Genomic DNA, 26,420 nt, shown 5'->3' on the forward strand with positions numbered 1-26,420 from the left:
ATTTTTTTTGGCAATTTCAATTAAGCATCCTGTAACATTGTTGCTATCCTGCAATAAATTTCCAACAGGTTTAGAGTACTTACTTAACCCATGATTCTGAAATGCAAGCTGGCCAGGCCCCCTTCTACTTCATTGGTTGCACCAAAACAAATAGGGAAAAAAGAACCAAGTGGAGGCCAGAAAGTTTCTGCCTTAAATCAAAAGCATGAAATTATAAATTTGGTTTTCTACTGGTGCCTCTCCAATGCATATCTTAACAAGTACTGATAAACCAAATAATAATAATAATTAAAATTTATTATATTTTTCTAAAATATAATAAACATCACTTTCTCAAAACATGTCATATGGATAGCATGTCAAAATCTTATATAAATCTAAGCGGTGTGTAATGAATACAATTTATGTGCCCGGCTCCAGGAGTGGACTTAGATTAGCATATTTTCTACTGCACGATTCCAATATAACCACACGCGACTTCGAGTAGTTGGTCGTGCGTATTCAATAACCAACGACACTTTCAGGATACAATCCAATGACTTTAATTTAACACATATTCATGTGTGGCATGAAATCAAGCTACCATCTCGGGGAATCATATGAACATTTGGATTTAACCTATTGACAAATTTAGATAATGATTTCGATAATATCGAACATGTGTCGTCGAAATAATTATCTGACTGAAAAAAATATGCAATTAAACAAGACGCAAATTTGCACATAAAGAAAATGAAATGCTACACTCAGGGCATTGTCCTAAGAGAGCATTCGATGATAGAAATGTATCAATACGCTTTTTACAAAGTAGATCTCATATATGATAGAAATCTACCCCTTTAGATGCATTCTTGAGGTATTATCCAAAGGATAACATGATAAATACAACTCATACCACAATACAATCAGAGTAATCGTTTTAACTCGTAACCGCTATTCTATAGGGTACACGCGTAATATGTGCATGCGGATACTTTATAGCAAAGGAAGATAATGAAATAAAACGTCCCCAGACTTTCATGACGAAACAGATAAATTAAAAGTAGTTAGAGATGATACAATCTTACATGGTTGGTGATTTAAAATAAAACTGTCTGTTTGAGATAACACAACATAAAGAGTGGTCCAAGAATTGATTGACAATAATCCATCTCATGATGACAGCTTAATATTGCTACTCCTATGGCCATGTTTACCGACGTATGTATGTTCATGTTATCAGCTCCGTGATGCAGAAACTGATACAAATCATAAAATTTTACATTTATAAAGGAGATGGAATACCATCTAAAACAAGATATCTGAACTGGTGTGATGAATATTACGAAATTCTTACCTGAAGAAATATTTCCACCAGCTGAATACAAGCCCTTCAGCACAAAAATTTATAAGAAGTCGTCAAAACCAGCAGGTAAGAGAAGTATCCGATCTCGCCTATGAAACTAGAAATGGGTTAACTCTATTAAGAGATTATCTCATGGGTTATTCACCGGAAAATCTAGATTCTCGTCCTTAAACATATACTCGAGAAATTGATTGGAAAAATCAGACGGCTCAACACATGTTCACTCAAGCTGCTAAAAGATGTTATTATGTGCATTACACACACGAGCACCAAAGCATATCGAGATGAAACTCAGGGCCCTGAAATTGAGTATGTAATAGTTAATACAATCATAACAGTGTCTTTGCAAACTATAAGAGTCGGTAATGTAGGAATAACACTGAAACAATGTTTCACAGAAACAAAGATCACTCTAACAGGAAAAAGGACCTTGCAGGATGAACCTTGCCCATCAGTGCAATCTCACGTAATGTCCTTGAGATGGAAACACTAGTCTGCTGTCCAGCTCTGCTCGACAATTTCGCGCACCTTCCTGTTGTATTCACGCTTGTTTTCACTAAACAATCGAGCAGCTTCAGAGTTTGCGGGTGAGTTTGGATTTGGATCGCAAAGCAATGACTGTAAGAAAATATTAAATTAAAGATGATGTTTGAATCACCACTGGAGTTAACAGAAAGAAACATGATTCAGCAAATCCTTTTTCATGGAGAGATCTGAAACACAACCTATTAGTCCATTCATCAAATTTTATCCCGTCCATCAGATCTGAAAATTTTATTAGCTTTTCTTTACAATAGTGGAACACTGAAAGATAACGACGAACATCAATTTTATTAATCAAGGCAGCTTATACCCGATGTTGTTTCAGGGAAACTGAGAGGCGAAAAACAACTTTATGTCAATTCTGACCAGGCAAAATAACAAACAAAATATAGTTTCTTTCATATGATTAATTCCTGATAATGATCGTGGGAATTCTAAAAGTCCAAGAAATCCGTTTGCAAACAACGTAAATGGCCTGTAGGCTTAGTTTCAGACGAGAGATGAAGAAATTGAAAACAAAAGCTAGATCATCTATCTCGCTAAGCAAAAGTTTACATCATTATTGAGGATACGCATAACTTCAATTGGATATCAACATTCATGTTACAATAAAATTAAAAAAATCAACTCAATTTCCAGACACCTGCATGTTGTCAATCAAATCCTACTTTTAGGAGAAAGAATTACAGTAGATCTCATTATTTTGTTTTAGTAGAAAATTTCATTGTAAATAGTTGATGCCCGGTGAAGCAGAGAAAATATGTTATGTACCACTTTATAGCCTTGGGTTGCATTTAGTTGCCTAGATTAAAAATCCAACCTATCAAGTATTTGGTTTGAATTTTTCGACTCGCATAATTATGGGCCCAGTGTCAACTACCACTTATTAGTGATTGTCTGCCCATTTTTATTGGAGTGATTTTTCATCCCACAATCTAGTTTCGACTAAAATGACAACCAAAATTGCCTTCCTACCCAATCTTTACCGTGTTTATTTCCTTGTCAGGGTACAATGGCAGGGCGATAGGGCCAGCAGCTCTGTGGCTGCAGTAGGATCAGCAATCGAAATAGGGAATCAATTTCACTTCCACCAATTTTCATATAATTTATCTTCGATTTCAATCCAAATGGCACAAAGGACGGCTACACTATCCCACACTTCTTTCCTCCACACCCACCTCCATTGTTGCCAGCACCATTGCTCATCCACCACCTCACTACCCGCATCCCTCCCCCCTCCACAAAAAAAATCTTCTCAAAGCTTCTTTAGCATCTACCAAAGCAACCAACCATCATTTTTGAAGGAGAGGAATAGAAGGGGAGGAGATGAGGAGAAAAGGGAAAACTAATAAAGAAATTAAGAACGGTAAAGAGGTGATTGATGACAGAAATCTGTCTGTGATTTCTATTGTTGGGATTTATGAAAAGCTAATAAAAGAAATGGAGTACAGAAAAGAGATATTAATCTCACTGACAAACATCATATGAAAGTCAAAATAGATATCAATCTCAATGACAAACATCATATTTTTTATTGTCCAAATAAACAATCACATTTATCTCCGTCACACAAACCACACTCGACCTTAGTGTACCTGAATAGATGTAAGTATGGCAGCGACATCATATATTGGGCTCCACTGATTTTGCAAAATATCCAAGCATATACTTCCATCTGCATAAACTGATCAACAACAGAAGTGAATGACAACATGATAACTGCGTAATAAATGTTTTCGGTCGATCATGTTTCAACATGATATTTTGGAACAAATTATCAATCATGATTCCATATTATAGCATTAGATTAGTTTAGTCTAGACGCAACTGGTAAGTGACTTTCAGCAACAAATTTGTATGAAATGTGTGTCTACCAATTTTTCACAGAATATCTGTTGATAAAAAAATGATAATAGAAACCTGTGGGACACAGAAAATCGGGAGGCACAAAAACTAGTGAATTTGAATATGAGACCTAAGAAGCTTTACTTGAAGATGTTGAAGAGGCCAATTTTGACTATTAAAAAAAAAACAATTCTTGAATTCATTAAGAAACAGAAGTTCCATTGTGCAGCAACAAAATAAACCGAAGCAGGAGAAACGTGTGGTATTGAATAATAATAGTTAGTTTAAATAACCTCCTTCATATCCATAACACATTTCCACTAAGGAATGTTGTTACCTAAGAACTTGGCCCTTGTGCTACTGAGGGAGTGGAAACACAAAATACCAAACAGAACTATATACAAGTAAAGTTGACAACAATACCCTGGATAATCAATTAATTAAGATTCTCTTAAGGCATGAAGTTTGGATAGCATATTGGAGAAATGGCATCACAACCTACATTCATAGTAATAAATTTGAACAAAACGAAAAAGCAACCAAGAAGACCAACGCCAGTACTCACTGGATGCAGCAGCTACTTCACACAATTTTTTTAACAGCAGGCACTGTTTCTTCTAATGAAAGGCCTGGGTTGGCATGATTAGATAATTTTCTAATATGAGCTGCGTAGATCGTCTATTTTAGCTGGTGAGCATTCAAAAGAAAAGATAGCCAGACCAGGAACCATGCAAAAAAATTAAACCCAAGCAATGAAATATTACAGTAACTTACTGTTGGGATGGAACATTCTAGATACAAACCGCACTGTTGGGGGTTTATTTGGGTAATCCTCTGTGAATTGAATTGTCAACTTAAACGTACCTAGTATTAAACAATTGAATGGTTGAGACAAACAACAATTAGAAAATGTCAATAAAACTTAACAAGATTCTAATCAAGTCTTTTTGTAGAAATGCATTATACAGCTTAAATAACCCACTGGAAAAATGAAAGCATGTCTGATATAATGCACCATAAGAGGCATGAAAAGTATTTGGATTTGTTTCATTTCAATACAATGGTATATCTGAATCGAAGAGCTTTGGAATACGAGATCTTTTGCAACCGAGGCTACAAAGACCAAACAAAAACTCGCCACACCAAACGCCACCCAAGGCAACACTTCCCCAAAACCCTAAATTTCAAATTTGCAATGACACAAAAAAATTTGTCAGACCAAATGAACTATGATCACTGTTGATGAAGTCGAGTATCATTTGCACGAGTAGAAATAACTTCAGAGCATAAATCTAGGGTTATAAGCAAACTCTAAAATAAGTAAAGAGAGAGAAATAATCCTATCAGAGCATCAATCATCCATAAATTCCGATGAGAAATAGACTCAGTGATAGAATGTTCCACCTCCATCCCAAGGAGTGTCATCTGGCCTGCAATAACAAAAATAGCCATAACAGGTCCAGTAAAAATATGGTAATTTCTAAATTGATCGCCAACGAGAAGCAAAAAAAAAAAAAAAAAAAGAACAAATTGCAAGATATACCCAAATATAACCGCGTTCCAGAGCATAATGTTGTTATCATATGGCGCGCCGCTGATGCCAGCCGGAGGATCCTGCTGTAACCGCTTGAAATCCCTCATCAACCGCTTCCTTGATGGCGTCGACATCCCGCCGCCTATAATCACCACCAATTAAACATCGTATTTTCAATTATAATGATCTTCTAACGCATTCCAATCCAGATAAATAAGCCTCAGATATCAAAACATACGACAAAATCAATTCAAACTGAAATATACTCGTTTCCATTTCCATCTTAAGGCTACGATTTCCAAATACCACGATTACCTAAAGATAATATAGTAAATCATTAAAAAAAACGAAACCCTTGGATCCATAGGCATGAATTCGCAGCTTTCCACACAGGCTCTCAAATCAAAAATCGATCCCAAACAGTAGAAAATTACCTGAAACTCAGTGCTGCTAACTTTTCTCCCCTTTCCTCTCTGAATCACTTTATTAGCATCACACGATAAATAAATAAATATAAATATAAATATATATGTATGCACTGAAATGGCATATAAATTTTTTAGCTCGCGTCGTATATAAGCTGTCGAAGTTTGTCTGATTTTCTTAATTTTTTTTAACAGATCAAATTTTAAGTGTTTGTTTTTATTGGTGACTTCGACTATGTGATTATAGAATTTTAAATTAATTTCGTGAAATCCTTTGTTTAGAATTTAGATCTATATTGATTTCCAATATATAGTTTAAAAATATCAATTTGAAATATATTAATCCGTTTGAAAATATAAAAAAATTTCAAATTCTAATACTTTCTATCTATTGATATAAACATATTTAGAAGTTAAAAAATATCAAGTTGCAATAATTATATATTTTTTTAAATCTTGAAAGTGAAGATAAAAAATATCTTCGTGATTACAATAACAAAATCTATTCTAGGTCAACAACTTTATTTTGTACATAAAACATGTACATATAATTTTAAGAATATGTCTATGGTGAGACGATCTCACAAATCATTATCTGTGAGACAGGTCAATCCTACCGATATTCACAGTAAAAAGTAATACTCTTAGCATAAAAAATAATAATTTTTTCATTGATGACCCAAATAAGAGATCCGTCTCACAAAATACGACTCATGAGACCGTCTCACGCAAGTTTTTCTCTAATTTTAAAAGTCTGTAACAATTTTAAAAAATATGCATGTTTGTACTGCTTTTTTTTTTTTCTAAAAAATTAAACTAAGACAATGTTTATGATATTGAAATTGAACCGTCACGATCTTGTATCCTGTCACGATAACCGTAGAAGATGAACTACTAGATATAATAATTGAGAATTTGGCTTGACCATTCGAATAAAATATATGCACTATATTGAGATTTTCACTCATCTCTTGTCAAATGTAATGCAGAGAGTTTTATATACACCAATGAATTGACACACCATTAATAGGAAATTATGACCACCATTCAAAACAATTTATTACCACCATTTAAATGAATAAAAATAGAAATGGTAATAGCATTTACTTGGAAAATGAATTGCCACCACATTACCTTGTATCATATGAAATCAAACTTGTCAAGTAAGTTATCGTTAAAAAGGAAACAACAATTAGAAATAGGCAAAAATTTGTGTGATACCATCGTATGTCTCGTATTTTATGAAACAAATATCTTATTTGAGTTATCCATGAAAAAATATTAATTTTTATGCTAAGATTATTACTTTTTATTGTGAATATCGATAGAGTTAACCCGTCTCACAGATAAAGATTGGTGATAACTTCTCACAAGAGACATACTCTTATAATAATTGATCCAACTCATTGAAATCCATAAAATTTGAAGAAACTGCATCAACAATGAACGTGAAATTTGTTTAAAATATAACATGCTAGAAATCCAGCTAGACATCCCAAATCAAATTATCAAGCAACACATTCGCATCAGAAAATCACCATTGAAACCCAATTATAAGCACATCTTTGAATAAACTTTCATTATTTTAAGTATTTGAGTTTTATAATTTAAAATTAAACACAAAACATTTATTTATTATAAAACTCGTACCTTCTATAGTTCTATATATATATATTATTTAATTTAATAAAAATAACAAAATTATATCTGAAAGAATAGGGTTATCATTATTATTTGTATATTTTTTTTTTTAAAAAAAAGAAGAATAGGGTTATTCTTTTTTGTTTTTTGGTGGAGAGAAGAGACCGTGATAAATTTTAAAGGCATGTCACAGTTTATTAAGCAGTGGCCCATAAAATAAAAGAAATCAGGCTACGGGCCCAGTTTAGAAGTGCTCGAGATTGCGCGCTGTTCACTGCACCGACCTAACTGAATAATATCCTTTCGCGCTTCGGAATCTTTCGCTCTATGTAAACCTAAACCCTCCGTTACCTTCAAAAATTGGCAATGGCGGACGGTCACTCCTTCAACAGTATCTCTCTTGGCGGTCGTGGCGGAACAGTAATCTCAGAGTTTTACCCTTTTTCCTCGTCTAGTTTTATTGATTCGCAAATTCTTTTTCTTTTTTAGGCGTGGTGTTTGTTTTCTTGCCTCTTCGTGATTATGAGCCCTAATAATTGCCTTTGATTTTTTTATGTTTTTTTTGTTTCGCTCGGAAGAGTAATTCTCCCCCTTCTTTGAGATTATTTCTTCCGTTTATTTTCCAGGGCTTGTGTGGAATTGTTGGTGTTTAATTCTGTTGGTGTGTTTCGTGATAAAATCGTCAATGGCGTTGTTTTTCGGGTATTTATTTGAATTTAGGGTGATCTGTAGTGTTTTAAATTTGCATATGTCACTCTGCGTTTTCTTCAAAGTAAGCGATTCCCAGTTGATTGCGATAGCACAATACGGAAATCTAAATAACTTCCCCAGAGTATCATAATCGGAAGCTAGTTTTTTTTTCTAGCCCTGGCTGTTTATTTGAATAAGAGTAAGAAGAATCTTCAATTATTTTTGCCTCATCCTTCCTCTAGGATTTGTTTCTCGATAGTCATTAATTTAATGTCCCAGTAGTTGCATCCTAGAATAACAGATTACCCTGTTGTTCCTTTTCTTTTGGTTGGTGAAAGTCAATTTGAAATATTGTTACAACTGCAGAATCCTGGTCAACTTAAAGTTCACTCCGGTGGGATAGTATGGAAGAAACAAGGAGGTGGCAAGGCTGTGGAAGTTGATAAATCTGAGTTGCTCGCCCTTACCTGGATGAAGGTCCCTCGATCTAATCAACTAGGTGTCCGAACCAAAGATGGTCTTCACTATAAATTTACAGGTTTTCGGGACCAGGTGAAATCCTATTCGTGCCTTTGTCTACTTCTTATTTCTATTTATCTCATGTTATGAATTCTTGAAGCTATGTTGCTTTTCTTGGTTCTCAAGCCGAGTTTAATTATTCTTTAAGCCATTTATTATTTTTTCCATCAATTAAGTTTGGAAATTGTTAATTAGCGAAGATCTTTATTATACATGTTGTCTCGTTATAACTTATAATGTAGTTCTCCATCCGTTCTATTGCACTCCTTATGTTTCACAACCATATCTTCTATCATCAAATCTTCTGAACACAAAATTCAATGTCGAAATTATTGTCTTTCATAGTTCCCAGTTCTTTTGTTATGGGGTTGGTTCATTTACGCAGAAAGAGCTCTACCTTGTGTTTTAGAAGGTACTTTTTATGCAGGATGTTGCCGGTCTGACTGCGTTTTTCCAATCCAATTATGGGAAAACACCAGAGGAGAAACAGCTCGCTGTGAGTGGGAAAAATTGGGGAGATGTTGATTTAAATGGTATGCGAAATTTTTAAATTCATAGGATCTATACCTGTCTCTACCTTTTTCACTCATATTGTGTCGTGTTATTGTCTATATAAACAAGCTGTTATGGTAATTGTTGTCGAAATAACTCAGTTACTTTTCTTATTCTTCAATTTTCTATCATGAATCGGGATTGATTGGTATTAAAATTTGCCATTTCTTTGATGAACATATGACTGTTCTAAAAGTTATGCAAGATAAACATGACAGATGTTTTTTTTGTGTGAAGAAAACTGACTTTCCGCATTTCCTTCATCTTTTATTACACATGGAGAATTGAAGTAATGTTTTGTGTTTTAGTGAGATGGTTTGGAATTGTATGCCTTCCATATTGTTTAAGATGTGATTATTAGACCATGGAGTTCACATGTCTTGATTTTTTCCCCAGGTAATACACTCACATTTCTAGTTGGTGGTAAGCAAGCATTTGAGATATCTTTAGCTGATGTTGCACAGACCCAACTTCAAGGGAAAAATGATGTCATGTTGGAATTTCATGTGGATGACACAACTGGAGCTAATGAGGTATTTACTTCATAACTATCTTGTTCTTCACGATTACACACCCCAACTGCAATCGTTTTGTGAGTTTATTATGCATCACATGAATGATAACCCTGATTAGATATCTTTTTTTATTACTAGCAAATTTACAAAGTACTTGTTTTACAGAAAGATTCCTTAATGGAAATCAGTTTTCACATCCCAAATTCAAACACTCAATTCATCGGTGATGAAAATCGCCCTTCTGCTCAGGTAATTCTACATGGAAATTTGACCTGGACTTGTTGGGTGATAAAAAACTCAGTATAAGAAATTATTCTTGATGTAGGTGTTCCGAGACAAGATAGTGTCAATGGCTGATGTTGGAGCCGGAGGTGAAGAATCTGTCGTTACTTTTGATGGAATTGCCATCCTTACTCCTAGGTAGGTAATTCTGAGCTGGTACCATGATCTACTGATTCAGTGTCAGTTATTTCTCTCTAATGCATGATGTCCAACATAGATGTTCTTTTCTCTTAGGGGACGATACAATGTTGAACTTCATCTCTCATTTTTGCGTCTCCAAGGGCAAGCTAATGATTTCAAAATTCAGTACAGCAGCGTTGTTCGTGTTTTTTGGTTGCCTAAGGTTCTTTGCTTCTGTTCTTTCTAAAGCCTCTATATAAATTTGTGTGTGTGAATATATCATGGATATGCTTTCCTGCTCTTTGGTTCATTTCTATAAATAGTTTGGTGATCGTCATTGTTTGCATCTGATCTGATGTGTTGTCGTTTTCTCTACTGCAGTCTAACCAACCTCACACCTTTGTGGTTGTTACTCTTGACCCGCCAATTCGGAAGGGCCAAACTTTATATCCACATATAGTGATGCAGGTAGTTATTCCTTTCAAATATTTTAATATTCACCATAAAAATGCAAGGATGCAAATTTAACCATTTTCTGAGATACTTGTTAACTTCTGCAGTTTGAGACAGACTCTGTTATGGACACCACCTTGTCTATGAGTGATGAACTTTACCAGACCAAGTATAAGGACAAGCTTAATCCGGAACACAAGGTATTCTCCTTATCTGTTTCTTACCTTCTTGGGTTTGGGTTTGCCTTTCAGTTTTGACTATTTCATTTGAAAGAAACACTGTCTTTTTTGTTTTCCTTTTTCTTTCTTCTACTTAAGATTTAGTGGCTCCTCCGTCAATAGTGGGTGTTTCCCATTAATACATGGGAAGTTGGAGTCATGATTGTGTAGCACTTGAAACTAGTTATGATTTTACAGTGAATTCACCTTGATGATGGTTGTCATGATATATTTTTTAAAAAATATCAGGGACTGGTGCATGAAGTCTTTATTACAATTCTTCGTGGTTTGTCTGGCGCCAAAATCACTAAACCTGGAAATTTCCGCAGCAATCAGGATGGCTATGCTGTGAAGTCATCCCTGAAAGCTGAAGATGGAGTTCTTTATCCCCTCGAAAAGAGCTTTTTCTTTTTACCCAAACCACCCACTCTCATTCTTCACGAGGAGGTAAAATTTGCAATTATAATTATAAATATTTTCTCATGCAGCTATATGTATCATATGCTTGTATTTGTTTTGCAGAAGTTGATGTGTTTGCTGTTTTGATATTAATCTAGATTGACTACGTAGAGTTTGAGAGGCATACTGCTGGAGGTTCAAATATGCACTACTTTGATCTTCTCATTAGACTTAAGACTGAGCAGGAGCACCTTTTCCGAAACATACAAAGAAATGAGTACCATTCACTTTTTGACTTCATTAGGTCAGTACATCTCTCTTACTGGTTGTTTATTTTTCCCATCAGAAAAGAGTCGTTCTTGTTAAATTCTGACTGTATTAGTTCGTTGTTACAGTATCAAGGGCCTGAAGATTATGAACTTGGGGAGTGCCAAGACTGCAGAGGGAGTAGCAGCTGTTCTGCAGAGTGATGATGATGATGCTGTTGACCCGCATCTTGAGCGCATCAAGAATGAAGCAGCTGGAGATGAGAGCGATGAAGAGGTAAGTTTGTCATTTTCTTGAATAATTTATATATTAGGCTCTACAATGGCAATCAAAGCGGACATGCTATTGGTGTGCACAAAATTAACTTTTGAATTGTAATATCTCGAGTTTGAAATCTTCGCAGGATGAAGATTTTGTTGCCGACAAGGATGATGGAGGCTCCCCTACAGATGATTCAGGGCAAGGAGGATCTGATGGCAGTGACAGTGGAGAGGAAAAAGAGGTAAATTTACTAATAATTTCCACATGTGATTCAGTTTCTTCCCCGTATGTTGAGACTCCATCGATGGATGGTGATTTAGGTACCAATTAAAAAGAAACTCAAGAAAGAGCCTTCTTTCAAAGCATCGTCAAGTAGGAAAAAAACTAAAGATGGTGACGAAGATGGGTCAAAGAAGAAGAAACAGAAGAAGAAAAAGGACCCAAATGCACCAAAGAGGGCCATCAGCGCCTTTATGTTCTTCTCCCAAACAGAAAGAGAGGTTTGTTTAAGATAAGTTCTGAAATCATATTCTCTTGACTTATACTTCCAAAGACTCAATTTTATGGTCACGGAACCCATGTTTCTTTTGTGACATAGAATGTGAAGAAAAACAACCCTGGGATTTCATTCACGGAGGTTGGGAAAGAACTTGGGGATAGGTGGAATAAGCTGACAGGTATCATACCACGGCATTTATTTCTTGGTAACTTCGTAGAATTACAACTTTTGGTCCTCACACTAGTGTTGTTGATCTGCAGCTGAGGACAAAGCCCCATATGAAGCAAAAGCACGGGCGGATAAAAAACGTTATAGCGAGGAAATCAAGGGCTACAAGAACCCACAGGCCTCAACCATGGGGTTGGCAGAAGAATCTGACAGTGAGTAAGAGTCCTGATGGGTCGTCCCATAGCTTCAGAGGTCATGAGGCCAGTATGTACTTGGTTCAAGACTCTGCTCTGGGAAATATAATATCTACTAATTTTGTTTAGCTGAGAATATATGTTGGTTTTCCAACCAGGTGCCGTAGGCTCTTGAACAAATTTTCGCCCTTAAAATTATGAAATGCTGTAGTACGATTGTTGCATTTGTTGTATTTATGTCAAAGACAGATTTGAAGGTGGTTCCGTAACTATTTCTATGATAATTAAAAAAATATCGTTGCAGTGTACTTGATCGAAAAAGGTTTTTTTGCTGGTAAACTTAAATATTGAATGATGTTTTGTAACATATTGCTATTACTTATTCAAAATTTTGCAAGTAGTTTTAAGATTGTGGAAGATCTATGGCAAGTTGGACTGATCTGTTTGTAAATTGTAATTGGTATTGTTTCACAATTGTAAAATTATGATGATATATGACTTTACTGGACTGACATATGTTCAATTTTCAAAATTGGACGAGAGTTGATTTCACAATTATGATCCTAAAATTTATAGGAATTTTGGTTATTGGGGGAAAAATGGTTTTGCTGTCGAAATCAAAATAAATGACGTTTTGTTATTTGAAGTACCAATAAATTTGAAATTCTTTATCAAATCGTTCCTCTTAGTTCAAGTGTTTACATTTTACCCAAACAATTTTTTAAAATTTGTTTTTTATTACTATAAAAAAGCTGTAATTTCTCGAGGGACAATACATATTTGTACCTATCTTATTGCCAAAGAAATTAGCGCTCAGCCAAATCAACGGCTTCGCTCCACCCGTCGCACACCCCAATCTCATCAACGGCTGAGATTCCAATTGCACCACCTTCACACATGACACATCACACCTTTCAAAAAATTAGGGCTTTCACCTCTCCATATAATAATAATAATTTCGCTTCTAGAAATATCACTCTCTCTCTCTCTCTCTCTCACAGCATTCATTTTCTCTCTATTTTCCTCGCGAGCTCCCATTTTCGGCAAGGAAACCATGGGCAAGGGTCCGGGTCTCTACTCCGACATTGGCAAAAGAGCTCGAGGTTTGGCTTTTCATTTCTTCATTGTTATGGTTTTGATGAATGTTGGATATCCTTTCTTCAATTTTTTCTGTTACATTTTGCTGGTAATTCTTTTGGTTCTTTTCTACTAATTTTATTTGTTGGAATTAGATCTTCTGAACAAGGATTATCAGGCTGACCAGAAGTTTACTATCACCACCTACTCGCCCACTGGAGTAGTGAGTATTGATTTATGGGGGTTTTCTTGTTTCGAAAGTAGAATCGGTTTATTTTTTCTGCTACATAATCGTCTCTGAATGGTTTATTTTGAAATTTTGACTTGTAATTTTGGGCTACAAGACACATGTTTCCGATGTATGTATGTTTAGAACACCATTTGAAACGAAGAATCCTAACTGGATTTTCTATACTAAAATGATTTGATTTCCACACATTAAATTCATTTGACATGTCTCGTGCAATGTAAATCATTCTTCTAAACTTTGTTTTTGGAATTGTTGAGTATAGTGTTTATATTTACATGTTTTCTCGTCTATACTCTGTGTCACATCTGTGTGGGGTGTGGATGCATGAATTGTAATGCTGAAGCTGGTATTTGGTTCATATCCATTAATGAAGTAGCTGATTTTATTCATCTTGCATTTATTAAATTGAATCATGCTTGAAGAAGTTTAAATGCTTTTCCTATTGAAGAATTTTGTGATGCTTAAGGATTTGATTTTCAAACTAGAAGTCCTTTTGGGTAGATGGTTTGATTTATAGGTGGTGTCATCTGGTGGGATGGATCTGTTCTGGGGGATGCACAGTTTTTCTTACAATTTAGCTGTATTTTTATTCTGCTGTGTTTATGGATCTGGATGAATCTTAATGCTTTGTTTGCAGACTCTAACTTCTACCGGAACAAAGAAAGGTGAATTGTTTTTGGCTGATATCAATACTCAGTTGAAGCACAAAAACATCACTACTGATTTTAAAGTGGATACCTCCTCCAATGTATGTTCTTTCATCTACATCCCTGCTTTTATCATGAAACACAACATCTTTAATTACCAATACTTGTTATTCTTTTGTGGTTAAATACTTTGTATCTCAGTCATCTTTCTTATGCTGTAATGTAAACAATTCGTTTAATAATTATAGATTAAATTTATGCATCCTTTTAAGCACTTGACTAATTATGGAATGAATTTCAGCTCTTAACCACCATCACTGTTGATGAGCCTGCTCCTGGGCTGAAAACCATCTTAAGCTTTAGAGTTCCTGACCAAAGGTCTGGAAAGGTAAGCTAAAACCTACGTAGTCTCTGCCCTTGTCAAGGACTGTAGCTTGGGGCATTTGACCTGATTCTGTTTGTATTTTGATAATTGTAGCTGGAGCTTCAATACTTGCATGATTACGCTGGGATAAGCTCAAGCATAGGGTTGACTGCCAATCCCATTGTTAACTTATCTGGTGTTCTGGGAAACAATTCTGTTGCTCTTGGGAGCGATCTTTCTTTTGATACCAAAGAAGGAGCCTTAACCAAATTGAACTTTGGAGCAAGCTTTACAAATACTGACCTTATTGCTGCTTTAACTCTGTGAGTTTATTTTTGGCTTTTTTGTAGATTTCACACTTCTTCTAGTTTCATCGAAGGCTATTTCATTCGAATGGTGTATCATAAAGTTTATCTCTAGTAAATATCGGACTGATGTTGCTTCAGGAACGACAAGGGTGACACCCTGAGTGCATCATATTACCACACTGTGAACCCATTGACCAACACTGCGGTTGGTGCGGAGGTGACCCACAGCTTTTCGAATAACTGAGAATACCATCACCGTCGGCACTCAGCATTCATTGGATCCACTGACCACTGTGAAAGCACGTGTCAACCACTTTGGCAAGGCAAGTGCTTTAATCCAGCATGAATGGCGCCCAAAGTCCCTCATCACCATTTCAACTGAAGTGGATACCAAGTCTATCGACAAAAGTGCCAAGTTTGGTCTGGCCTTGGCTCTGAAGCCTTGATGAGCGGGTATGAAAGACCGTTGTATTGCTCGTTTTTTGGCGGACTATATTGGTGATTTTAGAAATAATGGCGGTTCTCAAACTTTGCTATGGTAGTTATCCTTTCTTTCTCCCTTTTTGGTGCACCGAACTAGTATGGCGGTGTCCAGTTGGCTTCTGAAATTTTCTCCCATCAATGCAGTTTTCCTCTTTCCTTTGATAAAACATCTTATAAATTTGAGACTCGAGGTTTTCTGTCTAAGTTGAAGTGATGTGTTTCCCTTACGTGTGATTGCTTTATTAGAAGAGAATGTGTTTTATCGGATCTTGGAGTGACGTCCAAGATTAGTAAATTATATTGTTGTTACGTTTGATACCGATATTTCTCTGAAAAGTGTCCCCTTGAAAGGAGTAGAAGCTCAATTGTTTGCGTTACTAACAATTTTTTTGGACTTTCATCATTATGGAAACCAAAGAAAGCTTCATTCGTAATTTATGTAAAGATTTTACAAAGATGAAATATGCTGATATGAATTTGTTTGGGCCTGTATGTCCATAATTTCACAAATGGGCTTTCTTGGTAAGGCCCGTTCAATACCTAAATGTCAGTGAGTTTATATAGCGTTGACTGTTTGACAATCGGGTCGCATTTCACGCACTCACTTCGTTACGCGAAATCTCTGCTATTCCGCCGGAGACTAGGAAGTAAAACTTGAAGAAAGAATGACTACTTCTAACCTTTTCGGCGGAGGAGAAACGGAGGTCATCTGATCACGATGTCTAGTCACCTGTATCGTCGCCTCAGAGAGTGCCTTCCCGCTCGTATCAGTGCTGGAAACTCCACTTGAACTCCTGCAAGCAATCTAGCTAATCGGTTCGTCCACTTATGACCTAATACTCGCACTTTCTCCTATCAAAATTTTCCCTACACATTTCTCCTATCAAAATTTTCCCTCCGAATGTGTTCGATGAGTTTACGATCTCATTGTTAGATCCCGGCCGTATATCTTGGGGCTGAAATCGTCGTTCCATTGCGTACAGATAAGCTTTTCCTGTCTTTTCTTTTGTAAATTTGTTCGATCAGTGATCAGATGCTAGTTTGTTGAGGTCCTTGTAAATTCATTGTGCGGGTGTTCCACGGGATGATCTTCAAATTTGGTTTCCACTTTCCATATCGACGATTGATTTTGCGGCATTAGGCATAGGCGGAGAGGACAATTAACAAAATCCTCGATCACATCGTAATTATATTTATATTTGGTTCTTACTAAATATCTTTTTAGAATCAGATTTTCGGATTCTAAACTTTTTCTCTCTAGATTTTAGATTAGATAATGTTTCCTTCAGAAAAACCCGTCTAAATACAAATTTTTAACAAAAGATTTTTCTTTTTGAAGGAAAACAATTTTGCTCCAAAAACGCGTGTATCCAAGATAACCGTCATAGCGCCTAGCGGTTTCAGAAACCAAGAAAATTGATTCCACAATGGAGAGGACGAGGAATGCAGAATTTGCCGTGACAAATTATTCTTATTTTCTTTGAAAGGTAAATTTTGGGGATATTGAATTTCATATTATCACGTGGATATTTGGTATGAGAACTGATATTTTATTTTCCGGTTAATGTATCCTGGGTGGTTATAATAAAATACAGTCTCTTAAAAAATAAATAGCACTGGAATCATAAAAATTCCATTTATCAGCTAATAGGGAATTTTTAATCCATCGATCAACAAATAACTCAGAATATTTTATAATTTATTATTATTCAATGAAATGTAAATTAGTCGATACACAATAAAATTATTAAAAAATAACCGTAAACAGGCCAAAGTTGGGAAAAAAGAAAGGAAAAAAAATTACGTCGTTTAGAAGTTATAGGTGCCTTTAGAAAACAAAATGCAGAGACCGTAAAGATACCATATAATCTTAAAACCAAGTCTTCAAACCAATTTAGCATTGGCATAACGACTATGTAGTACATTTTGGAGTGATATACAAAGCAAGCAGTGTCTTAGGGTGGCCACTCAACCTCTCTGATTTCAAAATCTTGCTAAGCACGGCCCGCCACCCCCCCTCCCTAAAAAAGAACATGCACTGAAACTAGTAGGAAAAACGGATGTTACCTCCATTAATTGATATGAGCTAGGCACAACCAATAAAACCCAGGTTTAACTGACATTAAGTAATGTGACTTCATCTATATATACGCACGCTGTTAGCCTGTAGGCTGCACCCGTCATGCTCAAACTGTGTATGACTGCTGAATTGTATTTATATCGAGATTCTTCAACTTCACAACTGATTCCACATGCCCTTTCAGAGTATGCAACTCTCTCAGCCTGCAACATTACCAAGCGTACAGTTGTGAGAAACGATAGAGCAGAGAAGGAATTTAGCAAACATATGCCCGAAACAGGAACAGACCAGCGAATCTAATTGGGTGTCTTGGGTGAGATTTAGTCTTTTTTATTAGAGGTTGAGTCGTATAGCCCTACTTTAATTGGCATTTGCAATAACTTGTTGAAAAAGTCGCGTTCAGAAATTTAGAAATTTCCAGTTTTGGCTTAAATTATTGTCCAGCGGGAGTTCCTTTAATACACATACCTTGCCATCTCAGCACGTCGTTTAGCTTCTTCCGCGATCTGATTTAGATCGCTATAATTACTGCGTTCACCAAATTGTGTCTCAGGTGCATGAAGTCCATGGAGAGTCCTTTGTGCCTGTGCCCACTTGAGTTCACGTTCTTCCTTTCCAAAATCCTTCTTCCTTGTGAAGGCAATCTACATCATCATCCCAAAATGAATGGAGCAACTTCAAAAATATGATCCAGTAAATACGAGATTATGGTTCCAGTCGACATACCCTTTGCTCAAAGACAAGATCCCAAGCCCTTCCGCTCAAGACATATCTAATGATAAATTTGATGAAGTCGAGTGGAATATAGCATACGACATTATACAACCATATAACTCCTGCCCAACCCCATCCTATCCCTTCTATCGCAGAAAAACTCCAATTGGCATATACTGCAATTAGGGTTGCAACCTGCCATGAAAAAGAAGTGAAATTTTCAGGTTGTCTGTATGCTTCCCCCAATTAAGAAACAAAGGACCAATAATTCACTTACAAGCTGAGCAGCGAGAAAAGCCCCTATGAGCAGAAGTCCAGGACGCTCGACAAAAGACCAACTTCTCGATCTGGACACAAATATCAAGGCTTGACTGATGATGCTAACCTGCAAATATACTGCAGAGGCCAGCTTTCTGTAGTGAGGGTGAAATCTTTTCTCGAGAGATTGAACGCCGAATACACTCTGTAATTCAGAATATGCAGGCAAAAAAAGTGACTTAGAGCATAGTTCTCGACTTAGTTTAAAAGCCACTTTAAAACAAATAATGAATGGCAGAATAATCGATTTTGAATCGATTTTCTCTGGCTCCAATAAATCAGTTCGGAGTGTTCTCGAGAAGATTGAAGCTTCTGGACTTTGTCAATTCCTAGGGCTAGTTACTCATGAATTCTACTCTCCAGAGCTTCTATCCATTTATGAGTCCTGCTCAGTCATCTCTGACGGAAAGATTCAGATATCAGTCAATAATCACTCGATGATTATTGATGAAGCTTATTTCAGCAACCTCTTCCAACTGCCAGCTGAATTCAGTTTCTAAAACTACATGGCAACGGCTGGATGACCTATTATTACGTTCAAACTTGTCACGGACTGCCACGTGTCCGAAATTTGAAAGGTCAAGAGACGTATTTAGTAACCGCCCTTTCTCAGTTTTTTTCTCTCACTTTTCAAATTCTCAAAGTCTCGAATTCTTTAGAGCAAATCACATGCACTCTCTTTTCTCTCTTTACAGAGCAAATCCAAGATTCAAATGGCAGGGAAAACCCCACCTTTCTTGTTGAACGCAGTCTGTAAATTTTTGTTTTTGAAACTCCCTTTACTGGTACTATTTTTACTGAATTTCCTAATTTTGATGACCATGAACACAAGTAACATTATGTCCAACACATGCAGAACAGATCATAGATATAGTCATCCATTATTTGATGGAACTAAAACGATACATACAGTGAAGAAGTTTGTATCATATGCTGCCCAGAAGAAAATGACTGTCATCATAGCTAAGTAGCTCCCGAGAATGATCCCCGTCGTAAAAATCTCAGCCAACTTCCAGCTGTCAGGTAAAGGAGATGGTTTCACTCTATCCTTAGATATTGTCATTATAGTACCTGGGTCAAAATTAAAGCTTCGGAATTACCAGAGCATATTTCCCATAATGGCTAATCTTTCCATGTGCACTGCACTAGTGTGCTTCTTTAATACATAGGTAAAAGGACACAAGTTCGCCATGATTAATCTATAGAATCTAGAGTAACAATACAAATTACAAAGACTGGATAGCAATCGTACATGCGTGGTTTAACTGGCAAGGATAGTTGAAAAATGAAAGGAGGGAGCAAGGGGAAAATATTTACCATCATTCAGTATGGCAATTATCAGAACCATGAAAGGTGGGAAGTCAAACTTCCATATCAGTGCAAGCAGCATGAAACCAAGCTGTATACCAAAAGTTATATCAGAGGACACGATTATGACTAAATCACTGTCAAGCCACCGTAGTTAGTAAGTAAACAAATTCCGAAACTTACAACTATACGGATTGTGATAGAAACGGCATAAATCTGCATGATAAAAAACAAGCTTATTAAGAGAGATTTGCCAGACTTGTGCAACATAAGACTGCAGAGTAGGTGGTGTTTGTGCATAAAGGGAAATGATTGAAAATTGCCTGGTTATAGCTAATGAGGTAGTCTACATACTGAAGTGGAACAGGTAAAAGAAACAGCTCCAATCCCCAACCCAGAAAAAACGAGTAGACTGGTCTTCTTGCCAAGAAGATCAATTATAAAAACTTACCGTATAATTTTTCATCCTCTGAAAGATAGCTCGACTAGTTAGCACAGCACTAATGATAACACTTAGGCCAGGTTCAGTCAGGACAATATCAGATGCGCTACGAGCAGCATCAGTTGCATCGGCAACAGCTATGCCAATATCAGCTTTTTTGAGAGCAGGGGCATCATTCACCCCATCACCAGTCATCCCACAAATATGTTTCATGGCTTGCAAGCGTTTGACAATTTCGTATTTGTGCTCTGTAAATGCAAACTTGAATCAGTAAAATTAAATTACGTAAAGACAGTATTTATTCTCGTAGAATACGGTGCTGGCACTATCAGAAAAGTGTACTTGTAATTCATCATCAAGAGAAAAAGAACCGTACCAGGGAAAACGCCAGCAAAACCATCAGCCTTTTCAATTAACTCATCGACGGGCAAGGCAGAAATGGACTCGTCTTTGTTGTGCCCTAACAAAGTAGATGAAGGATACATGTTGGTTCCCATCCCCAAACGTCGCCCTGTTTCCTTCCCTATCGCGAGCTGATCACCTGATGCAAATCAAATATGGATCATTTCGAAATACCAACTGGAAGTACACCCGAACAAGATAAAAGTCGTCAGAAACCCTAAATGCCAGATAGTGCAAATGTGCAATATCGAGTGGAGAAACTACTTAAGTCAAAACTTTCAAAACAACTAGGTTAAAAAACCAATGTCACGAGACAAACTGCAAATTTCACAGGTCTGAGAACTTCTATTTTGATGCTACCTACCTCCAACCAGAGAAAATATGCCAAGACACCGAGAGTCATTACTTAAACCCTAAGGAAATAGATAACCGACATACAGAGTTCAATAATGAGTTAAGAAGCACCAAATAAACATTTCCTCGTAATGAACCCTGAACCACAATCTGCCTTGCCATCAGTTCGGTGGCTTCTAACCGAGAGCAGGAAACAAAAAAATTCCTTAGGTATAAAAGACCCTAAACTAAAACGACCATTGATAAGTTATTTCTTTTAGAAATTTTGTATCAAGTGGCGTGGTGGTTGGGGGGAACTAATTAAGATAAACAATTAATGACGAACAAGGAGATTACTGATATCCAGCGAGGAATTTCACTAGATCTCCACTAGAAAGTGATAGACCAATCAATTAAACATGCCCGATTCATTCCAACTCTTACTTGGCGAATCATTAACCAAGGCACATAGGCAGCAAACGTTCTTGTAAAACTATACGCTCACCAGTTATCATCTTCACATTCACACCAAGATTCAGAGCCCTTCTGATTGTCTCTGCACTATCATGTCTGGGAGGATCGAAAAGAGGCAAGAGTCCTATAAATTTCCATGGACCTCCGGGACTCTCCTTCCTTCCTTCAGGAACTTCCTGAAATACAGTAAGGCTGTCAAATGAATGAAAAGAGGTAGGACTTATTCACAGGACAGTATTAACGTAGAACTAAATATTAATCAGAGAAAACAGGTCACCTGATATGCTACTGCAAGAGATCGTAACCCGCGCTCAGCGAACTTATCAATCACAGAATGAACTCTACGTTCTATCTCAGATTTGTTATGTGCAAGATGTAAGATCTAGAAGCAAAAAGGTGCAGCTAATCAGAAAAGTATTTAGCAACACATAGCATTTGGTTGTCAGATTTTTTATTATACCTGTTCAGGGGCACCCTTGCTGACTCGATGCCAATTGCCTTCACTATCAAAATATGTCAAAGCAGTACGCTTATCGGTTGGATTGAATGGTAAGAAGTGAACCTCGTGAATGCCCGCCCTTGCCTTTTTCCATATATTAGAAGCAGAGGAAAAATATTCTCTTAGACATTGTTAGTTCATGGTAATAACAATTAGATCAAAATGTAATCTCCAATAAAATCATTCTCAAAAGGATGTAATTTAATGTCTTCGTACCTCTTTGGGGTCTGCCAGCATTCCTACAATGGCAGCATCAATGGCATCTTGGTTTTCCAGCCGAGAGGCCCTGGCAGCCATTAGAACAACTGTATCTACATCCACTCCTTTAGAGAAGACCTGCGATCATAAACGAGACTAAGGAATTAAAAACAGGCATTGAAACGCCCAGTCCATTCACATTCCATAGACAATTTTATCGACCTCGATGAGATTTTTGTCAACTGTAAGTTTGTTCAATGTCAAGGTTCCAGTTTTGTCACTGCAAAGCACATCCATGCCAGCCATTTCTTCGATTGCTGTCATTCTTTTAGTGATTGCCCCCTGATAGAATAAACTATCTATAAATATAAAAACTTCTAACTTAACACTTTCAGCTTCAACAAAAACATCAAAGCCATTGTACCTGCTGGGACAAACGGTGTGAACCAATTGCCATTGTAACAGACAACACTGTGGGCATTGCAATTGGAATTCCTCCAATAAGGAGCACAAGCAAATTATCAATTCCTGGACGATAAGGACGGTGTTGGATTGGGTACATCACAATGATTTCAATGATCATCCCCACGGCAATAGAACATATGCAGAAATTTCCAATGGCAGTCAAGACCTTCAGCAGACAGAAATCAACGATTAACACCAAGTTTTGAACAAAGTAGTAGTGTGCAGAAAATGATGAATTTACACACTAAATTGGATTGGCAACAAATATGGCAAAATTTGCCTAAACAAATAACATAAACGTATGAAATGAAAATATCCCCATAGTTTCAGAGTAATATCAATGTTTCAATCGTGGTGTTGAGTGAAACAATTGGATTTATAATCCACACCTTCTGAAAATGCCCAACTTGATTAGTGGAGTCCACAAGGTGGGCAGCTTTTCCGAAGAAGGTATGTACACCAGTGGCGATGACCATTACTTCTATCTCCCCTTGTTTGACTGTAGAACCTGAGTATACGCCATCCCCGGGGCCTTTTGTCACGGGAAGGGATTCCCCTGTTAGAGCAGACTGTAACAAAACATAGAAAATAATCAGGTGACCGACAGAAAAGGTAAAAGAACGAACATAATTACAATTATAAACCATAAGAAAAGGCATATAAGCCACAGCAGGACCTGGTCAATTTTCAAAGGATCGCCCTCTAAAAGTCGAGCATCAGCTGGAACAATATCTCCCAACTTTATGCTAACTATGTCCCCTGGAACAAGAACGGCGGCATCTTCCTCAACCCATTGCCCATCTCGAAGGACCTTCACAATTGTCATTAAAACATACTTTCAATTGAATGATATCATTGTAATTTATGCAAAATTTGGACATAAAATTACACAAAACACGTTATGCAACTAGACCAAATAACATTTAACCACCTTCGCTTTTGGAGCAAGGCGAGCCATGAGGGCCGCAGCAGCATTTCCAGCATTGTTTTCCTCAATGAAACTAATGGTAGAGTTGATTAAAAGAAGAGTAATGATACCAACAAAATCCTGCCAATCTGGTGGTTTCCCCTGCAAATTACTCCCCAAGTAATTAAATGCATAAAACCGAAAAAATGTTTTGCAAAATATTAAAATTCCACAAATATTGACGTTTTTTTCCCAAAAAAGGCTTGTCAAAACTGCAAACCAGCATTGACCAGAAATCAAATGCCAAAAAAAGGGGGAGAAAACCGACACACATACAAAAATAGTTTAATTTCAAACGGGCAAATAAGTTACTCCAAGAGAAATGAAAAACAAAACCAAAAGAAAAACATTTCATACTGTGACAACCACCGGAGTAGCAAACGATTATTAAAATTCATACTCTGTTGTTTAACAGTATTCAAACAGAACCCGTAATAAAGAAACTCAACTACAACTTTGCTTGTTCCACAGTACATAGTCAAATTAAGCAACGGAGAACACCACACACACGAACAACAAAAAGTAGCAATTATTAAAAAAGAAAAGCACTAACTCCTCCATTAGCGAGAGCAATGGCCATAATTGCCGCAGCTTCCATCACCCATGACAACGGGTTCCACATAAACCCTAAAAACTTCAGAACCTTACTCTCCTGCAATTATCCACATTTTTCCCGCCCAATAAACAAGAAAAATACGTGACAAGTAGAAAAAAGAACTTAAAATTAAAGTTTTAAAAAATTTTAAAAATTGAAAAACTGACCTCCTTTTCTTCGAGCTTGTTGTGACCAAAAATTTCGAGCCTTCTGTTAGCATTCTCAGACGATAGCCCCTCTCTCGTGCATCTCAGATTCTCAAACACCTCTTCGATCGGTATGTTCTCCTGCAACCGTAGTATCCACCAAAATAAAATAAAATAAAGAAAAGCAGCGGCAACATGCAACGGAAAATACAGAAAACGAAGAAAAAACGAAGTAAATCCAAAGTCCAACCAAATCCACAGCTTCTCTCTTCAGAGCCTCCATAGCTTCATCCTTCGCCTCCATATCTACATCAAACAAACACAAAACAAAACAAATTGAGATGAAAAAATACAGTCTGGAGTAAAGTGCGTACGCCAAAATGAAACTGAAAAATCTCACTGAATCTGGAGAGGAAAAAGGGAAGGAGCGGAGAAGGAATGTAGGAAGGGTGGGTTGGAAATAGGAATTTGGAAGGAATCAAACGGTTGTGGAGTGCTCGGCATATATATTCGCCCCACCTCTCGGGCACGCGCTGACGCGCGCCCCATGTCGCGTGGTGGAAAAGGGGGAATATATGGGTGGAACAGATGATTTTCTTTTTTCTGGAACCAAAGGTTTTCTTGATTTTGCGTGACCTGTCATAATAATGGTCATGTACATGTACTTGTCAAGTACAGCCCCATTCAACTATTCTTTTTCTTTTTCCTTCCTTTCTAAAAAGAAAAACAAATATTCCTTTTTTACTATCTACAAATTATAGTTATTTTTTAATATAAAAATTTAATAAGTAACAACATAATTTTATCTTTTAAATTAAAGAGAGTTTTGGATCATCTTTTCATGAATATAATATTTTCATGAATCAGGTCGGATTGAACACCGACTTCACAAAATTAACTCGTGAAATAATCTAACCATAGTTTTCATTTTTTTAGCATGAAAAATTATATCCATGTTGAAAACGCTTACTAAAATTCCTCAGATATAATTTATATTTTTCTATAAAAAATTCCTTATATTTAAAAAAATCACATATACAAATACACAAAATACAAATGTTACTTTACATGTGGCATATCAAATATATTGTTTATTTGCGTTCCCGTTCCGTCCCGTCACCCCCCACCCTCCCCTTTATATTACTTTAATATAAAGTGATACTATTTCGTATTTATATAATTTAAATACGCAAAATAATGAAGTGGGTCATAATTTGGACTACGATGTAAACTTTCCTAACTTACACTAATTTGTACGAACATTAAATGTTGCCCCAAAGTTTTGGGCAATTTTACTCTCCATCGATTGCATAGAATTGCAAATATCAACATTTAAATTTGATACTCAATTATTGATGTTGGAAGTAGTTTTTATGCTACAAAAAAGTCGTTTGTGCAAAAAAATCGATTTCTTTGAAAATGATATAATCGATAATTTTATATTTAAAATATTCCCAACACACATGTGGACCAGAAAATAAATGGCCAGAAGCTTAATATCTAAATTAAGCACATACGTGTAAGTTAAACCAATTCTTGAGTCCATTGAGGCGGTACGATCAATTATTTTACATTAATTAATTACGATTGAGAGCTAATTGTGTCATACGATCCATTCATTTTTTTGAATTTCAAATGATTTTCTTTTTAAATTTTCCTTGGCAAATAATCTTAAGAGAATGATTGCTCATTTTTTATTGACAAAATAAGACATAACACTTAATATTCAAAATCGAACTCGAGCTCCGTTGAAATCAAGTATCAAAAATATATATAGGAAAAAAAACCCTTTAAATTTTTAAATATATAAATCACATTAACAAAATGTTCAAGTATGTATTTTATGATAAATTTAAGAGGAACATGGTACAAATCTTCGC

General features: G+C 36.3%; 4 protein-coding genes across 5 annotated transcripts; 2 read left to right on the forward strand and 2 right to left on the reverse strand.

The window, feature by feature from the left end:
- Positions 1–1,482: 1,482 nt before the first annotated feature.
- Positions 1,483–5,872, reverse strand: LOC142546708 (ubiquitin-conjugating enzyme E2 2-like). Its single transcript, XM_075654570.1, has 6 exons — positions 5,702–5,872; positions 5,277–5,409; positions 5,138–5,163; positions 4,508–4,597; positions 3,484–3,572; positions 1,483–1,963 (listed from the first exon to the last, which is right to left on the reverse strand). The coding sequence occupies exons 2-6, from the start codon at positions 5,399–5,401 to the stop codon at positions 1,835–1,837; spliced, it is 459 nt and encodes a 152-aa protein (XP_075510685.1). The 5' UTR covers positions 5,402–5,409; positions 5,702–5,872; the 3' UTR covers positions 1,483–1,834.
- Positions 5,873–7,567: 1,695 nt separating this feature from the next.
- On the forward strand, positions 7,568–12,739 carry LOC142546709 (FACT complex subunit SSRP1). 2 transcript variants are annotated; one of them, XM_075654571.1, is made up of 16 exons: positions 7,568–7,753; positions 8,390–8,575; positions 8,970–9,075; positions 9,491–9,627; positions 9,775–9,858; positions 9,935–10,029; positions 10,126–10,234; positions 10,393–10,479; positions 10,572–10,664; positions 10,932–11,129; positions 11,240–11,385; positions 11,477–11,624; positions 11,752–11,850; positions 11,930–12,109; positions 12,208–12,286; positions 12,369–12,739. In XM_075654571.1, exons 1-16 carry the CDS (start codon positions 7,700–7,702, stop codon positions 12,494–12,496), a joined length of 1,929 nt encoding a protein of 642 aa, XP_075510686.1. In that variant the 5' UTR covers positions 7,568–7,699; the 3' UTR covers positions 12,497–12,739. The 2 variants fall into 2 exon arrangements, with proteins under 2 accessions (XP_075510686.1, XP_075510687.1); XM_075654572.1 differs by lacking the exon at positions 7,568–7,753 and adding an exon at positions 8,017–8,035.
- A 671-nt stretch (positions 12,740–13,410) lies between these two features.
- Positions 13,411–15,826, forward strand: LOC142546712 (mitochondrial outer membrane protein porin of 34 kDa-like). Its single transcript, XM_075654578.1, is given in 7 exon segments — positions 13,411–13,573; positions 13,703–13,770; positions 14,435–14,545; positions 14,746–14,832; positions 14,923–15,131; positions 15,255–15,357; positions 15,359–15,826. Coding segments are annotated over 7 exon segments (831 nt in total). The 5' UTR covers positions 13,411–13,524; the 3' UTR covers positions 15,563–15,826.
- A 1,620-nt stretch (positions 15,827–17,446) lies between these two features.
- Positions 17,447–25,135, reverse strand: LOC142546711 (plasma membrane ATPase 1-like). The gene is made up of 22 exons (XM_075654577.1): positions 24,941–25,135; positions 24,791–24,846; positions 24,562–24,681; positions 24,353–24,451; positions 23,764–23,901; positions 23,509–23,643; positions 23,222–23,401; positions 22,792–22,998; positions 22,590–22,709; positions 22,386–22,505; positions 22,131–22,253; positions 21,948–22,052; positions 21,702–21,846; positions 20,838–21,002; positions 20,471–20,709; positions 20,203–20,235; positions 20,029–20,110; positions 19,622–19,782; positions 18,671–18,856; positions 18,406–18,588; positions 18,148–18,323; positions 17,447–17,882 (listed from the first exon to the last, which is right to left on the reverse strand). Exons 2-22 carry the CDS (start codon positions 24,842–24,844, stop codon positions 17,786–17,788), a joined length of 2,868 nt encoding a protein of 955 aa, XP_075510692.1. The 5' UTR covers positions 24,845–24,846; positions 24,941–25,135; the 3' UTR covers positions 17,447–17,785.
- Between the last annotated feature and the right edge of the window lie 1,285 nt (positions 25,136–26,420).

This window comes from Primulina tabacum, chromosome 5 (genome assembly GCF_025594145.1).
Source record: "Primulina tabacum isolate GXHZ01 chromosome 5, ASM2559414v2, whole genome shotgun sequence".
In the NCBI taxonomy this organism is placed as follows: Eukaryota; Viridiplantae; Streptophyta; class Magnoliopsida; order Lamiales; family Gesneriaceae; genus Primulina; species Primulina tabacum.

Coding starts and splice junctions, on each gene's coding strand:
- LOC142546708 (XM_075654570.1), bottom strand. CDS start 5,401: ATGTCGACGCCATCAAGGAAGCGGTTGATGAGGGATTTCAAGCGGTTA. Junction 5,164..5,276: donor TGGAACGCGGTTATATTTGG/GTATATCTTGCA, acceptor TTGTTATTGCAG/GCCAGATGACACTCCTTGGG. Junction 1,964..3,483: donor CCATACTTACATCTATTCAG/GTACACTAAGGT, acceptor ATTTTCTTACAG/TCATTGCTTTGCGATCCAAA.
- LOC142546709 (XM_075654571.1), top strand. CDS start 7,700: ATGGCGGACGGTCACTCCTTCAACAGTATCTCTCTTGGCGGTCGTGGC. Junction 7,754..8,389: donor TTGGCGGTCGTGGCGGAACA/GTAATCTCAGAG, acceptor TTACAACTGCAG/AATCCTGGTCAACTTAAAGT. Junction 10,480..10,571: donor ATCCACATATAGTGATGCAG/GTAGTTATTCCT, acceptor TAACTTCTGCAG/TTTGAGACAGACTCTGTTAT.
- LOC142546711 (XM_075654577.1), bottom strand. CDS start 24,844: ATGGAGGCGAAGGATGAAGCTATGGAGGCTCTGAAGAGAGAAGCTGTG. Junction 21,847..21,947: donor CTCTTGCAGTAGCATATCAG/GTGACCTGTTTT, acceptor ACTGTATTTCAG/GAAGTTCCTGAAGGAAGGAA. Junction 17,883..18,147: donor CGACGTGCTGAGATGGCAAG/GTATGTGTATTA, acceptor GTAATGTTGCAG/GCTGAGAGAGTTGCATACTC.